General features: G+C 42.1%; 1 protein-coding gene across 1 annotated transcript; it reads right to left on the minus strand.

The window, feature by feature from the left end:
• STYX (serine/threonine/tyrosine interacting protein) lies at window positions 1-15483 on the minus strand. Its single transcript, XM_036384810.2, has 11 exons — window positions 15253-15483; window positions 5677-5709; window positions 4790-4843; window positions 3681-3778; window positions 3250-3310; window positions 2468-2504; window positions 1938-1977; window positions 1805-1855; window positions 1273-1345; window positions 696-789; window positions 1-533 (listed from the first exon to the last, which is right to left on the minus strand). The coding sequence occupies exons 1-11, from the start codon at window positions 15307-15309 to the stop codon at window positions 460-462; spliced, it is 672 nt and encodes a 223-aa protein (XP_036240703.1). The 5' UTR covers window positions 15310-15483; the 3' UTR covers window positions 1-459.

Consider the following 15483-nt stretch of genomic DNA (forward strand, 5'->3'; position numbering starts at 1 on the left):
TGGATTTTAGCAAACTTTTTCTTTACTAAAGTCTCTTGTTATAAATTACACAAATAACTTTATAAACAAATCCCCCCCCTGCTTGCATTTTGTTTAAAGTAATAACTTTATATCATACAAATAAAGAAATTTCAAGTATGAAAAGTGCATTATTGCAATAATACCTCTTTGCAAGTCCAAAAAATCTTGGTTTAGAATAAAACTGTAAAGTGTAAAAAAGGAGTAAAACAATCAGTGCCATCTATTCATTCAAGAAGTCCAACATCTTAAAAATGATGCTTAGTGTGTTGCAGAGGCAGATTTACATCTGAAAGCAACATGTAATTGAAAAGAAGCTATGTGTGTTCATTGTTTTGCATTAATTCTCATTCTGGTTTTTGTGTGGGTTTTTTTTTTTCCTAGTTTTCTTCACCTTTCTTGGCAGGAATTCTCACTACAACCAGTTCTTGTCCTCAGCCATCAGCCATTCTGTGCTGCTGCCACCTGCATGGTGCCAAGATCTTCATCCTCCTCGTGCATCCTCTTCAAACTTCCTGCAGGAGGCAAGAGGGAACTTCAGCCAGGGCAAACCAGGACATTTAAACACTTCACAATGAAGTTTAAACTCAGCTTGCACACCTAAAGTCCCAGGAGTCTGGGATTCTGCTGCTAAAGGTTTGAAAAGTGCCCTCACACCCCCAGCAGAAGCTTCTCACCTGTGCTGCCAGGTGGGACTGAGAGGGATCTCTCCAGCTGCAGAGGTGACATCATCTGGATGGTTAATTTTGCTAGATAGATGGCTTCATATTCCTGGAAAGGTCCAGAAATGTGGATTGGAATTACTCTGGCATAAAGCTTTGTAAGGATGAGCAGGGCCAATTCAGGGAGCATCTCATATTCAGGCACAGATTTGGGAGGAGGAGAATTCTTTGTTGCTTTGTCATGAATGACAAAAACCATCAGGAAGTCAGAGGAAAAGAAAAGTTCAAGGATGACTAAAGAAATGGCTTTAAGGAACAAACAACATTTCCTTTGCAGCTTCTTCAGCATCAACCAAGCCATTTCAGAGCCTCTCAATCACTGCACAAACCAGGATTTTTATTTCTCCTCCATTCCTGGATTTGCTTTGTCCAAAGCTTAACTCTAAGGAACTGGGGTGCCCACTCATCTCCCTCCCAAGCTTTCCTCCAGCTCCTGACATTTCTTTGAAGCATATTGTGTAAATATCTATTTGGCAGGAAGATGATTCATTAAATGGCTTTTCAGTTATGATCAAGAATTTTAAAAAGTCACCTGAAGTTGATGGACAAATCCAGCATTAGGATTAATACAGAATCTTCTTTCTTGGACATAAGTAAATGCATCCCTTAAACAGAGAAGAAAACACTTCAGCAAAAAAACATATATAAGTCTCTGTGGTTTGAGCCTTCCTTCAGATTATCAATTTTTCAGCACTACAGAACTTCTAAACTCTCCCCAGAACTGGTTTTAAACTGAAATTGCTTGGCCAAAGCAGGAAGCAGCAGCTGCACAATTCTGTCTGCCCAGCCCAGTGCTCAGCTCACTTTCCTGTTCAGCCCCTGGGGCTCTCCCAAGGTTTTATCCATGGATGGAGGCTGGTGCCCTCATTCCCTGAGCAGCAGGTGCCTGATTCTTATAGAAAAAGGGTGTAAACACAACTGCAGTGAAGGAAAATGGAATCATCAGCTCCTGGTAAAGCCTTGGGTGAGGCACTGAGACTGAGTGAAAACACAACAGTTCCTGTTCCCTCCAAAATCATTATTCACTCACAGCAGCTGAATTAAAACTGAACAGCTCTTCTTACCTGTACTTCACCCCAAATGTTTCCATTATGTATGCAATAACTAAGGCAGCACTGCAAAAAAAACAAATAAAAATTAGTAAAATAGCTTTCAATTGTTTAAAAACTACTATTATCAGGGTGGATCATTTCCTACCTTCTAGAAATCCCTGCATTCCCATGGACAAGAACTTTTCCTGAGAAGGAAAAAAAAACCCCAAATTAACCATATTTGTATAAACTGAATAAAATTCTTTGAAATGTGGTTTTCCCTTGTTTTGGAGAACCAGGAAGCAGCAAGGCACACCCAAATAAAACAGGTGTTGTGTTCCTTCAGCCTGAATTTCTAACTGCACTCTGGGATCCAGAACTGGGATTGCTGCTCCTGTGAGGATTCTGAGGGACACAATGGCCACAATGCAGATTTCGGGTCCTGCATTTGAGAGGGGACAAGGAAACCTCATGCACAGACCTCAGCTGAGTTTCTTGTGAAAAAACCCCAAACCCCAGAGGCTGATTTTCCACTTAGAGGCAAAGGAAAGAACATTTTGCTCTGAATTTGTCTAACAGAGTTCAAATCAAGCATAATAAACCTCCCAAATTTAAGAAAAGCTCCTATTTAAGAGCCTCTAATCCACACCCCAAGTTAGTTTTAGTTTTATGAGGGGAAAGTTAATATGATTTTACCTCCACTTTGTAAACTTCCATCAATAAATTCTTTAGTCTGAAAAGAAAAAAAAATACAAGATTCAAAGTTTCAGATTATTTTAAGTGCAAGTAGTAGTAACACCTAAATTGGGTATAATTTTTATATCAGTGACAATAATGCACCTTTATGCAGACTTAAACCCCACTTCAGCTGGACATTTGTATTTCTTTTGTACTTTAAACTATTCCTAAAATTATCAGTGCAAAACCAGTGAAGGCACTTTAGGGTTTTTTGGTGGAAGAAGGAATAAAATCCTTTTGCTCAGTTGCAAACTGGACTAAAATAAAGACACAAACCCACAGCTCAAAATCAGGGGTTTGTTCCAATAATGGGCATTGTTTAATTTATGAGTTACTTTTTAATTCCTCTGCAGCAAACATGTTTTAAGACACTGGAAAACTTAGCTATTCTTTTGAATTTGACACAAGAAATGTAAATATTCTTGGGCTCAAATAAAAGTTTCCCCCAGGTCAAGGGCCCCAGAATTCCCTCATGACCAAATCTCTCTGTTTTGAGGCCAGCCTTTTTTAATTTTTATTTCTTTTTTTTTTTTGATACCACAACAAGAAGCAGCTCTTACAACTCCACCTGTTTCCACACTTGTAAAAAAGGAGTTAATTACACTCATTAAAGTGTCAATAATAAAGTCAGGAGCTGGCAGCACTTCCAGGTGCCTGAGGCTGAGTATCCCAAATGTGAAACTGGTATTTGTTAGTTCAGAAAACTCCTGGGGATTTCCCTTCCCAACCCATCCACTCACCATAGGGAAAAATCGGATTATATTCTCCACTGGATTATCTGCAATATCCAAGACTAAATACCTGCAATGAAAATTTCCTGTGAGTTCACAACACCACAGAGCTGCAGGAGGAAATCAGCACAACCTTTAATTCCTGCTCTGAGCTCCAGAAATTCAACCCAGAACCTGGTGAGGAAAGGAGTGGGGGAACTCCTCCAACACCCCTGACAGATTTCCCCTCTCAGAAATCCCTGAAAACTCTTAACTGCAAATTACAGATCAATCTCATCTGCAGATTCCTTCAGGATGAATAAAATTCATGCTTTGGATTTCAAGACTTTCTGCACCTCAGCACATTTTTCAAATAATTCCAGACAAAGTGAAAATATTTGGAAAAGAAAGAATTTGGAAAGAACACACATACACACAAAGGAATCTTGGTCATTTCTCACCTAAATAACTGCTGGAAGTTTGGTTTAATAAAATTTGCTTCAATGTTCTGCCGTATGCATATTACATGGGTTATTCCATGTTTCTGGAGTATAGGTAGCTGTGGAGAAAGAAAAAAAAATATCTTTTTTAAATTACAGATTCATCTAGTAGACAGCAGGAGATAAGGAAATAATAATTATTAATAATAATATAAAGAAAAGCTGAAATAAATAGACTAGTAATAAATATATTAGTATATTATACTACATTATACATATAATTATACTATTTATATAATTCTATTTAAATATAAAAAATGACTATATGAATATAAATAATAAACATATAAAATATGTATAAAATATATATGTAATAAATATATATTTATATATAAAATATATCAAATATAAGATAAATATATGCATAACTATATAATAAATATATAAATATATGTATATATTCTATATATAAATAGAAATATTAATAAAAATAAAAGCTGTATTTAGATACAAAATAGGAAAATAGAGCTCTATCAAGGCAAATCTGAGCTGGTTTTCTGGAATTCAGAGTGTAAAAATATTGTTTTTCCAAAAGAAAAAATGACAAAACAGGAAGGCATCCAATGAAGTTGTTTGTCTCTCTCCATCTTTCACTTTGCCTGAATTTTCAAGTCCCTACATGAGAGAGGAATTTGCAGCCAGCACTGGATTCTTGCTGGAACCAGACCATGGAAATAAGATCATTTAAACCATGAGGCAAATTTGCAGAGCCAAGCTGTGCCTGAGCAGTGCTTGACTTTATTGTAATTTAATTTTCCTTCTTTTAATGTCTGTGTGTGAGTTCCCAGTTCTGGCAGGTCTTGCAACACTTCAGCAAAGGAAATAGGAATTGGTAAAGTGTCTCAAATAGCTTAAATTCTCTAAGAAAAATTATATTTAGGACTCAATTTTAATACAAATAGCTCAGACCATTCCACAAATGCAGCACATATTCCTTCCACTTTGGCATTTTTCATGATCCAGTTCAGAACTGCAACCAAATTTACACCTCTCTAGAGCAGATCTCCACAGTAACAAATCCAATCACCACAGCAAAGCTTCCCTGGGAGAGAATATTCTGAAAATCATACCTTGCTTTTCATAGCTGAAGAATATGGGCCTAAAAATAACCCAGGTAAGATTTCCTAGGAGGCAGGAGAAGAACAGACATTCAATACCAACTCCAGATGATTTGAAATAACACATTTCGCTCAGAACATGGACACAAATAATTTACATACTCCTGAAATGTGTAATCAATGTCATTTATAGCAGGACAAGGAAAAAAAAAAATTGGTTTGGCAGGATAAAAGAAACATGATCTTGGTGCTGGAGATCTTGTTCTGGACCAGGAACAACGTCCTTGGTTTGGATTAAGCTCCAGGTTGATTCCTGCATCTCACCCAGCCCCAGATAAAGGGAAGGGAACTCTTAACTTGGTTTATTATCCTGTCTTCTAATTAATTCCAAATTGCTCTGATGAGAAGAGATACACACATGGAAATTCCTCAAGCTTTGGCCTAGCAGTGGGAAAATATCAGTTTTGAACCATTTATCTGCCCACCAATGAAGATATGCAGGTGTGTAAATCTTCTCTTTTGCAAAGATTTTTGATTGACACCATGATAGGAAAATTTTAATTGTCCATCCCACTGGAGAACACTTCCAAGCCTAAGGTAGAAGGCAAAGCTTTAGTAATCATCTAAAAACATGCAGAAAGACTAAAATTTAATATTTGGGGGACTAAATTTAAAGACTAAAATTTAATATTTTTCTGTTTTAGTACCTCCACCACAGAGATGCAAACACACCTGTATTCCAAGCTGGCAAATCCTCACTTTAATTAACTAATTAATTCTGTCTCCCATGGTGCTGCCTGACACTTTACAGGTAAAGACTGATTTTGATACCAGCTCTTTTTTCTCCTCATTAAATGCTCCATGGGTTTTGCCTCAAACAGTAAATAAAAGTGTCCTACCTGCATCTCTCTCCTCATGGGATAGGTCCAATCCTTAAAAAAAAAAAAAAAATTAAAAATAATTATTTATACAACAGAGAAAAAACCATTAAGGCAGAGATGTGGACATGCATTTTATAGAAAATAACCACGAGTTCTGTACAAGCTCCCTGCTGCCTTTCCAGCACCACCCAAGTGCAAGGAACACTATTTGGGAAGTTCATGTGAAGAAACCTCAAGTATTCTACAAAAAATCCTTAAGGCCGGAAAAGATCCTTATCAGCTTATCCACACCTCAGCTTTCTGCTGAGAAACGTCTCTCTGAAGTGTGGAGAGGAGAAAAGAGAAAGGAAAAAAGCTTTAGAACATTCTGTACTGGTAAGAGAAGCAAAGGAATTCCTTTGGCTGATGCATTCCTGCAGCCACTGAAATAACAGGAGATAACAAGCAGAGCAGGTGACTCCCTTAAAATCCACACTGCCTCACCTAATCCACTCGGAATATTCAGAATTCAGCTCAAACAATTCCAGCAATTTGTGCTCTCCATGGCCACAGCAAGCCCTCAGTGAGTGTTTTATTTACTCCTCACACAGTCAATAAAACACTCCTGCCCCTGATCCTGCTGGTCATTCACAGCCCAGACCTGGGAGGGCTCAGCTCCCATTCCCCATTCCCAGCTGCCCAGAGCAAACACCAGGATCAACATTTCCATCCTCTGCTCCACTCTGCAGCTCTGCCAGAGCTGAACAGAAACTGCTCAGGCAGGGAGGGACTATTCCTGTCTTTCCTTGCCTACAACTCCCACTGGCCTCTATTAACAGCCTCTTACTCATTCCTTGACCCTCACACATGAAGGAGTTGGAGCTGAGATCCCAGCTACCATCTGGAGGTAAAAGAAAAAAAAAAATAATAAAAGGAATAGTCAAATATATCCAATAGACTGCATACATTTATTTACATAACTCTGTTGTTTGATTCACAGCTAAGAAAAACCTTCCCCTATGTCCTGATGTCCTCAGAAGCATGGGGAAGTTAAACATCAAATATTGCAGCTGGGAGGGGAGGTGTGGATTACAGCAGGGAGGATCCCTTCAACTGCAGCACTGCTCACCTGAGCACCTGCACCTGTCCCAGTAGCATTAAATTCACGTTAAACCTCTTTTACCAACACAATAAAAATCCTGTGCTTCCCTCAGACACCCCCACAGTGCACAGGGAGGATTTTCCAGCTCTTGGTTGTGGAATTAAGAAGGATTTTAGCATCAGTAAAGTTATTCTGGAAAAGCAGGCAAACAAACATTAAGCCACTCCAGAAAATCCTTTGGATAGCACCTAAAGTGGCAGCACAAACAGGGAAATAAAATGCACTGAAATGGGCTTTGCTGAAGACACACAAGTAGCTAAATTACTTCTGCATGTTCCAGCTGGAATAATAAACTGCTGGAAGCAGAAAGGAGAAATGCTGTGACAAAAGGATGACATTTACAGAACTGTATCCTTGAAGGGGGACCTGAGAGGATTCAGCACAACCCTGCTGGCTTGCTCTGCACACAAAAGCATCGTTCACCTCAAAAAGCCAGAAAATCCCAGGTTTGTCCAAGTCTAAAACCAAGCCTAGGAAAAATAAACTCTGAAAAGCTTAAGTTGCACTCCAGGAATATACAAGCACTTTAGCAGGTTTATTACTCTGTTTGTAGAATTCAGAAATCTTAATCTGGAGCACAATGAAAACACAAATTCATCACTATTTTGGCTTAAAAACACATTGGAAATGTTCCTTTCAAATGCATCAGAGGCAGGAAAATTTTAGCCCCAACAACTGTAAACTGTGCAAAATAAATAGATAAGAATTGAGCAATGCAAGTCCAAGGGGAACCAAATCCCAAGAGACAGCACAGATGTTCTGAACAAGAAAAAAATCACTACAGGCCCCAGACATTGGTCTTTAGTGCCCTCCAAGAAGCAAAAAATACAGTTTCCAATGGGATTTAGTCTGCAAAATAACTCTGAAAGGGAGTGTTTAAGGAAAACATTTAATCTGAGACAAGTACACAAACTACTGAAAGAATGATTTTGGTGACTGCTGACAGCCCTCCAAGGCTTTCAAAACCAACAATGCCAGATTATTCAAATGTTATGCAAAGTTATGTAAAAATCCCAATCTATTAATGGGGACTGAAGCCAAGCACAGGTTCCATTTTAAGGAATTCATTCAGCAGCCAGGTTTTCCACACTGTCTGCAGCACCAAGCAGACAAAAAACAACTGAAAGCTTCTCTTTTGATCAGATCAAATGCAAGAATTTTGCTAAGAAAACAAAGGGTGATGCCAGAGGTGGAGGAAAGAACAGCATTCCTTGCTGCCAAGGATTTGGGAGCTTCTCCAGAACAAGTGACAACTCACTGGAAGCCTCACCCTATCCATACCTGCAAGACACCAAAGAGATGGAGTGGAAAAAAATAATCCCTAGAATTCCAAAGTTTGAAAAATGAGCCACTCCCTCTGCCAGATCTCCAGGAGAAGGGGGAATAAAGCACATTCCAAAGTCCTTCCTTCCCCATCCAATCTCCAGCTGAATAAATGGAAGCCATGAATTAATAGGTGAGATTTGTCCACACTACAAAGAGCTTTTGGTATCCAATATATGTTAGCTCTGCCAAAAAATCTGGGTTATTTTGTCCATATTTTGCCACAGCTACACCTGCTCTTCCTTACAACAGTTTAATGGCAAAAAGTGATGTGGAATTTTTTTTTTTTTTGTAACAGTGCCCTTAATCTAAAAAAATTTATCTTATGATTTTTTTTGAAATGAGTTTAGCAGGCCTGACATTGAGAGTCTGGACCAAAGCAAAGAGGGTTTTTAAACACACCAGCCAACCTGCATCTGCCTGTCCAGAAGGAATGCAGTGAAATGGATGCACGTGACACAGCTCAGCTGCTCCCTCACCTGACAGCTGAAGCCTGCAGACCCATCTGATTTTCACACATAAAAGGTACAGCCCCAGCCTTTGTCAGAGCTCAGCTCTGGCTGCAATCAAGCCCAGTTTAGGATGGTCCAGCTCCTGCTGCCCTGTAATTAACAGAGCCTGCAAAGCACAGGCTGGCCCAGGTGAAGGGAGAAGCTCTCAGAGATGCTGCAAAAATCACCAGGAAGAGAAATCCAATCGGGAGTTAGAGGAGATGACCTCAGGAAGTCTCTTCCTGATTTTCACTGTTGCTTTTCACCTGCTCAGCATCACCCACCCCCTGCAATAACTCCTCCTGCTTCCCAGACCCCAAACCCTTTGGAAAAGCTGCACAGAGCTCCCAGTAAATCCTCCCTGCCCACTCCAGGTGCCCAACCCTTTCCCAACTCCCAGACAGTTTTTTGTTGTTGATTTATAGCATCACTTCCCTCTCCACACAGATTTCTCTCCCCATCACAATCCATCCTGCACGATGGATTGTGCACCTCAACACCCAGGGCTGGGAGAATCCCCTTGCCCGAAGCTGTTTCCCTGTAACACTCCAAGCCTCTCCTCCAAACCTGCTACAGGGTTCTCTCAAAAGTTGTGAAGCTGGAGCAGCAGAAACTGTTACAGCAGCACAGCCAGGGGCTCTGACCTGCTGCAGCTCCTCCTCTGCTCTGGCCAAGCGAGCTCCTGGCTCTGCCTTGAACACTGCACAGGAAATTCAGATTACAGCCTGTGTTATATCAGAATTCAGGTTACAGCCTGACTGTGCTATATCAGAACTCAGGTTACAGCCTGTGTTATATCAGAATTCAGGTTACAGCCTGACTGTGCTATATCAGAACTCAGGTTACAGCCTGACTGTGCTATATCAGAATTCAGATTACAGCCTGTGCTATATCAGAACTCAGATTACAGCCTGACCGTGCTATATCAGAACTCAGATTACAGCCTGACCGTGCTATATCAGAACTCAGATTACAGCCTGACTGTGCTGTATCAGAACTCAGATTACAGCCTGTGTTATATCAAAACTCAGATTACAGCCTGACCGTGCTATATCAGAACTCAGATTACAGCCTGACCGTGCTATATCAGAATTCAGATTACAGCCTGACTGTGCTATATCAGAATTCAGATTACAACCTGACCGTGCTATATCAGAATTCAGATTACAGCCTGACCGTGCTATATCAGAATTCAGATTACAGCCTGACCGTGCTATATCAGAATTCAGATTACAACCTGACCGTGCTATATCAGAATTCAGATTACAGCCTGACCGTGCTATATCAGAACTCAGATTACAGCCTGACCGTGCTATATCAGAACTCAGATTACAGCCTGACCGTGCTGTATCAGAACTCAGATTACAGCCTGACCGTGCTGTATCAGAACTCAGATTACAACCTGACCGTGCTGTATCAGAACTCAGATTACAACCTGACCGTGCTGTATCAGAACTCAGATTACAACCTGACTGTGCTGTATCAGAACTCAGATTACAGCCTGACCGTGCTATATCAGAATTCAGATCACAGCCTGACCGTGCTATATCAGAACTCAGATTACAGCCTGACTGTGCTATATCAGAATTCAGATTACAACCTGACCGTGCTATATCAGAATTCAGATCACAGCCTGACTGTGCTATATCAGAACTCAGATTACAGCCTGTGTTATATCAGAACTCAGATTACAGCCTGACCGTGTTAGAGAGAGCAGGATTGCATCAACTGCCAGCAGCAGCAGCATCCCCCTGCCCAGGCTGCAGCTTGGATCGGGGCTGGCTCCTGATCCCACAACAATGACCTCCACACAAAGGCTTTCATTCGCACGCAGCTTTAAGGGTCATTCACACATTCACAAATGAGATCACACCTTGAGTTTGAAAGCATTTTACACATTATTTTACACAGCAAAGTGGAGGAGAGGGATGTTATCATCAAAGAACAAAAATCTCAATCAGTGTTTGTAAAATGGAACAACTGCAGAAGAAATCCTGAAATAATAAAGCAGTAGCAGAGCACACTCACTTGCCATTTTTTAATAAGAAAGGAGACAAACTAAATGAGGTATGAGGTACTGAAAAGGAAAATATTTGAGTATCACTGAAACATGTCACATCTATCAGTGTGAAACGTGGTACTTAACAGCCTCAAAATTAGCTACAAACAGGAATGAAGTGAAAGGTTGTGTCTTCAGTTTCAGTCAGGCTTCGTGTTCTTGGACAGTTCTATTAAAATATGGGGGATATTGGAGAAATAGAATTATTTCAGTTGGAAGGAACCTACAACAATCATTTAGTGCAACTACCTGACCAGTGCAGGCTCAATTATATATGTATTTTTTCCCCAGGTAGAAATCCTGGTGCAAGTCTATAAAATACACAGAATTAAACCAAATCCTTTAATTCCTGAAGGTGTGAGCGTGGCACTGCCATGAGCAGAATTCAAGGGATGTTTGGACAGTGCTGCTATCCCAAAAGTGGCTGAGGGCTGGAGAAAGGGGCAGCAGAAAGGGTGAGGTGACAATGCCACCCTTGCACAGCTGCTCCATCCCAAGGCCACCACACTCAGCAGGGATGGAAGCAGATTTACTGGGAATTCTGTTTGTCAAGAGCACTCAGACAATGGGAAGGCCCCACCAGAGACATTTTTGGTATTGAAAATGCAAAGGAATACAAAAACAGGAAGGTGGAGAAGAGAGGGAGGAAGAGAGGAGGGCAACAAGGAAAGAAGGAAGGGCAACAAGGAAAGAAATGCTATTTTAGCAGAGAGAAGCACAAGCCACAGAAAAGGATAAAAGATGAAACTAAAGGAAAAGTAGAAACAAAATTCCTGTTTATCCCATTCCCTAACACTGGTCCTACAGGCACCTCATTAAATACCATCAGCACACAGGATCAGCAGCACTGCTAAAAGCTTCCATCATATAATTCTTTTCCCAATAAAATTGGAAATGAAGCAGTGGAGGCAGAATCCTTCAGCTGACAGGAAGCACAAAGGGTTAGGGAGTGCCACACTTACACAGGATATCAGAATTGCTCCTAATGCTGCAGGAAGAGCTTTTCCCATGCCCCTTCTTTTTGAAATTCCTGAGTTGGGTTATACTGAGACAATCCTCATTTAGCTAAAACAACCCAAACATGCCTTAACTCCCAAATTCTCCAAACTGCTCCCCTGTGCCTGTGTGGATCCCACCAGGCCTCCCCTGGATGGGAGGCACAAATGAATCAGGACTGAGACACTGCTCAACCCCAGCTGCCACAGAGCACTGCTCTGATTTATGCAAAGCACTCTGATAGTATCCCACTGAGCTGTGATCAAAATCTGTCACCTGATTTACATCTCCCAGCACAACACAGCATTTGTTCTCCATTTTTTGGGCTCTATTATGTGGGCAGGTAAAATAATTCTAATGATACAGGCTTCCTACTTATTTTAAAGAGTCTGCAGAGGAGGGGAAAAGCCGTGTTTTAAGGGGTTTGTTTGTGTTGCCTATCAAAAGTGAGAGTAAAAAAAAGTTTAATAGATTTGTTCCACCTTTAGATAGGCTGCATCACTTCATAGTTAAAAAAAGCAGTCAGAAATACATTAGCATTTCAGACTAAATATAGCTGTCAAAAATGTAAATTTCTTTTTTAGAAAAACTCCACGTGCTAAAAAAGAACTCAGCTTTTATGCATAATAAAAAGGCAAATATGTCTGCTTAGTCAATAGGCTGCTAATTTAATTACAAAACCCATGGAGAGTCCTAAAAAAAATATAAGTACATCATGAATACTTGGTTTGCTCAGCCTGATTGCAAGCAAATATGCTTTAACAAAGAAATAAACTGGTAATTGTTGCTGCGTTCTCATTATATATATATACATATATATATACACACATATATATACACACATATATATATACACATATATATATATCCTAGTCCTTTTTTTTTTGTTTGTTTTGTTTAACATTTAATGGGAAAATAATTTCTGTTAAATTCCTTCAATTATTCCAGTCCTTACTGATCTTCTTTCCAGAAGTACTAATAAGCCAACATGTACTAATTGTTATTAACCTGACCCTTTTTAATGGGTTTTAGCCATTATGGTAATTAGCCATTTTCCTCCCAGTATAAACATGTAACACAGAACTTCTCAAGTTAAAGAAAGTTTGAGACCTGACCTTAGAAAACGTGCTGATTTAGAAAAAAAAAAAAAAAACAAAACAAACAAAAACTAAGCTTAGAAATGGTTCCACATCACATATAATCACTATTACTCATAAAACTGAGATATTCACCATCACCAGACTGTAAAAGAACACACAGTTCACAGACATTCTCAGAAAAGCTTTGCCAGAATGATGAGTTCCAGGTTTTCTGCCATTTCCCAAGCTCCCAGAAGTATCAAGAGCCAAGAGGTTTAGAAATGCAGCAATCCCAAACACCACACTATGGATTAGGGACAGGACAAACAACATCCAGGCTGGAAAAGTGACCTATTTATCAGAGCCCATCCCTGCAGCCTGCCCCAGTCAATCCAGGCTGCTCTCTCCCCTCAACACTTCTCCTTGTGCCAGGAAGGAATGGGATGCTGTGCAGATTTGGCTTCATTTTTAATTATTATGATGATTATTAAAGCTGTGACATGGTTAGGAGTGTCAGCTCAGAGAAGGGAGCGGGGGGTGACACTTGGAGTGAGTTAAAGAAGTGACAAAGCTGCACTTTTGAGCAGCCAGGGATTCCCCAAGCTCTCCCTCCTCCCCTTCCCAGTATCTTGAAATCAAATCTGCCAAGCCAGCATTAAACCATCCATCACCAACTTCCCAAAATATGAGGGATTACTGCTCATTAAAGAGCCTCCCCACTGCAATGCACAGGAGCATCTTCTGCTTTCCAGGAAAATCCACTTTTTGTGGGCAGGATGATTTTAATTTCCTCAGTTTGCTTTTCCAAAGCAGTGTCTGAAGGACTGGGCTAAATCTCCTACACTTTGCTTTTAACAAGTTACCTCCACAAGAACTTTGACACCACTGGCTTTCACTTTCCTCTTTCCCCCACATGCTCCAGCTATTTATTATCTTCTATCAGAGCTCAGAATTTGCTGACATGACCTTGTATTTAGATTAAGTCAGACACAAATGCAGCATATTGAAAATAAGTTCTTACCAGTTTTTAGAATCAGTTCTTGAAAATCCCCACTATGTGAAGTTCTAACACACTACAAATTATATTATTTACAGACAGCCCATGCAAAAAGACAAAAATAAAAGCTACTCTGAAAGACACTGTACCACAATCTCAGTTTTCATCAGTTAAGAGTTGCTAGACTGGCACTGAGCTCTGGTTTAGTTTTTATTTTAACCCCACATTCCTCTTTAGTCGTTTTAGATGAAAAGCCACCCAGGCTGATTTAGTTAACAAAACTGTGGATAACACGATTGGTTTCTCCAGAAAGAAAATATATTTAAAAACAAACAAATGATAAACCTCACAGGGTGGCAGATGATTTGTGTTGAGATGCAAAGTGATTACAACTTTGTGAGAACAACTACATGACTTGTAACACCTCCAGAGCTCTGAAGTGATGAGGAGCATTAAATCCTGACAAAATAAAAAAAAAAAAAAAAAACCAGAACAAAAGGAGTCACTCCCATATTTCAGGTAATTTACCACCATAACAGCATTGAGCAATGCTGTTCAAACAGAAATAAATGCTGATGTTTAGAAATATGACAATCTACAGACGTCTGAAGAGCTCAGACACTCTCAGCTTCCCTCATGCAGGCTGTGACATTTCACATTAAATATTTGAGGCCACCAAAGGGGGGGGGGTGACAGTCGGGGACGTTTGTGACACACAAAAACAAATCAGCAGCGCCCAGGGTCAGCGCCGGGGAGTTCAGCCAAGTTCAGAAATCAGACACCGCGCTGCCTGTGACAGCGCACAGCTCAGCCCGAGCGCACATTGCCACCTGTCCTCGTCCGCAGAGAGCTCCTGGCTCTGCAAGTCCATGAAAACACCTCCCCGACGGACCCAGGGAGGAGAGGAGGGGAGGAAGGCACCGAGAGCCCGGAGGGGACCGGCAGGTAACTCCTGTGGGGCTGCTCACACCGGGACACGGCCGGGGGCCTCACCGAGGCAGGGGGACACACACAGGCTGTGACACACCGAACGCAGAAAGGGGCATGAAAAGAGTGGGGGCCGCTGTGGGTGGGTAAAAGCCAAAGGAGATGAGCGGAGGGGCTCGGTCCCCTGAATGTGAGGGTAGCGAGATTGCCCGGAGAAGCTGTGGCTGCCCCGTGCCTGGAAGCGCTCAAGGCCATGTTGGACAGGGCTTGGAGCAACCTGGGATAGTGGGGAGGCTTCCAGGCCGGAGGCACCGGGGAGCGGAGATGCCGGAGGGCTGCGAGGGCGATGGAGGGAGCAGAGCCCGACAGCGAGCAGGGGAGGGGAGACGCGGCCGGTGCTCGCAGGGGGTGTCAGCAGCACAGGGCGGGACACGGACCCGCGGCCTGCGATGGATCCCAGCGGGAATCCCGCGGGAAGGGGCGCGGGAGGCACCGCAGGGCGGGCAGGGCTGTGAGGGGAAGCCCCGGCGGGGCCGCGGGCCGGGCGTGTGCGGGGGGCCGGGACCGGAGCTCCCGCTCACCTCAGAGTCCTCTTTGGCCTGCGGCAGCGCGGGGAAGGCCGGTTTGGCGAGCTCCATGGCCGGGCGCTGTCCGGGCGGGGCAGGACCCGGGGCAGGGCGGCTATTTGGGCAGCGGGGCCGCGGGCTCCGGCTCGGGAGCGGCAGGAGATGGAGGCGGCGGAGGAGGAGGCGGCGGCGGCGCGCTCAGCCGCTCGCGCCCGGCCGCCATGCTGCTGCTGCTGCTGCTGCCGC

The sequence above is a fragment of the Molothrus ater genome, chromosome 6 (genome assembly GCF_012460135.2).
Source record: "Molothrus ater isolate BHLD 08-10-18 breed brown headed cowbird chromosome 6, BPBGC_Mater_1.1, whole genome shotgun sequence".
NCBI lineage: Eukaryota > Metazoa > Chordata > Aves > Passeriformes > Icteridae > Molothrus > Molothrus ater.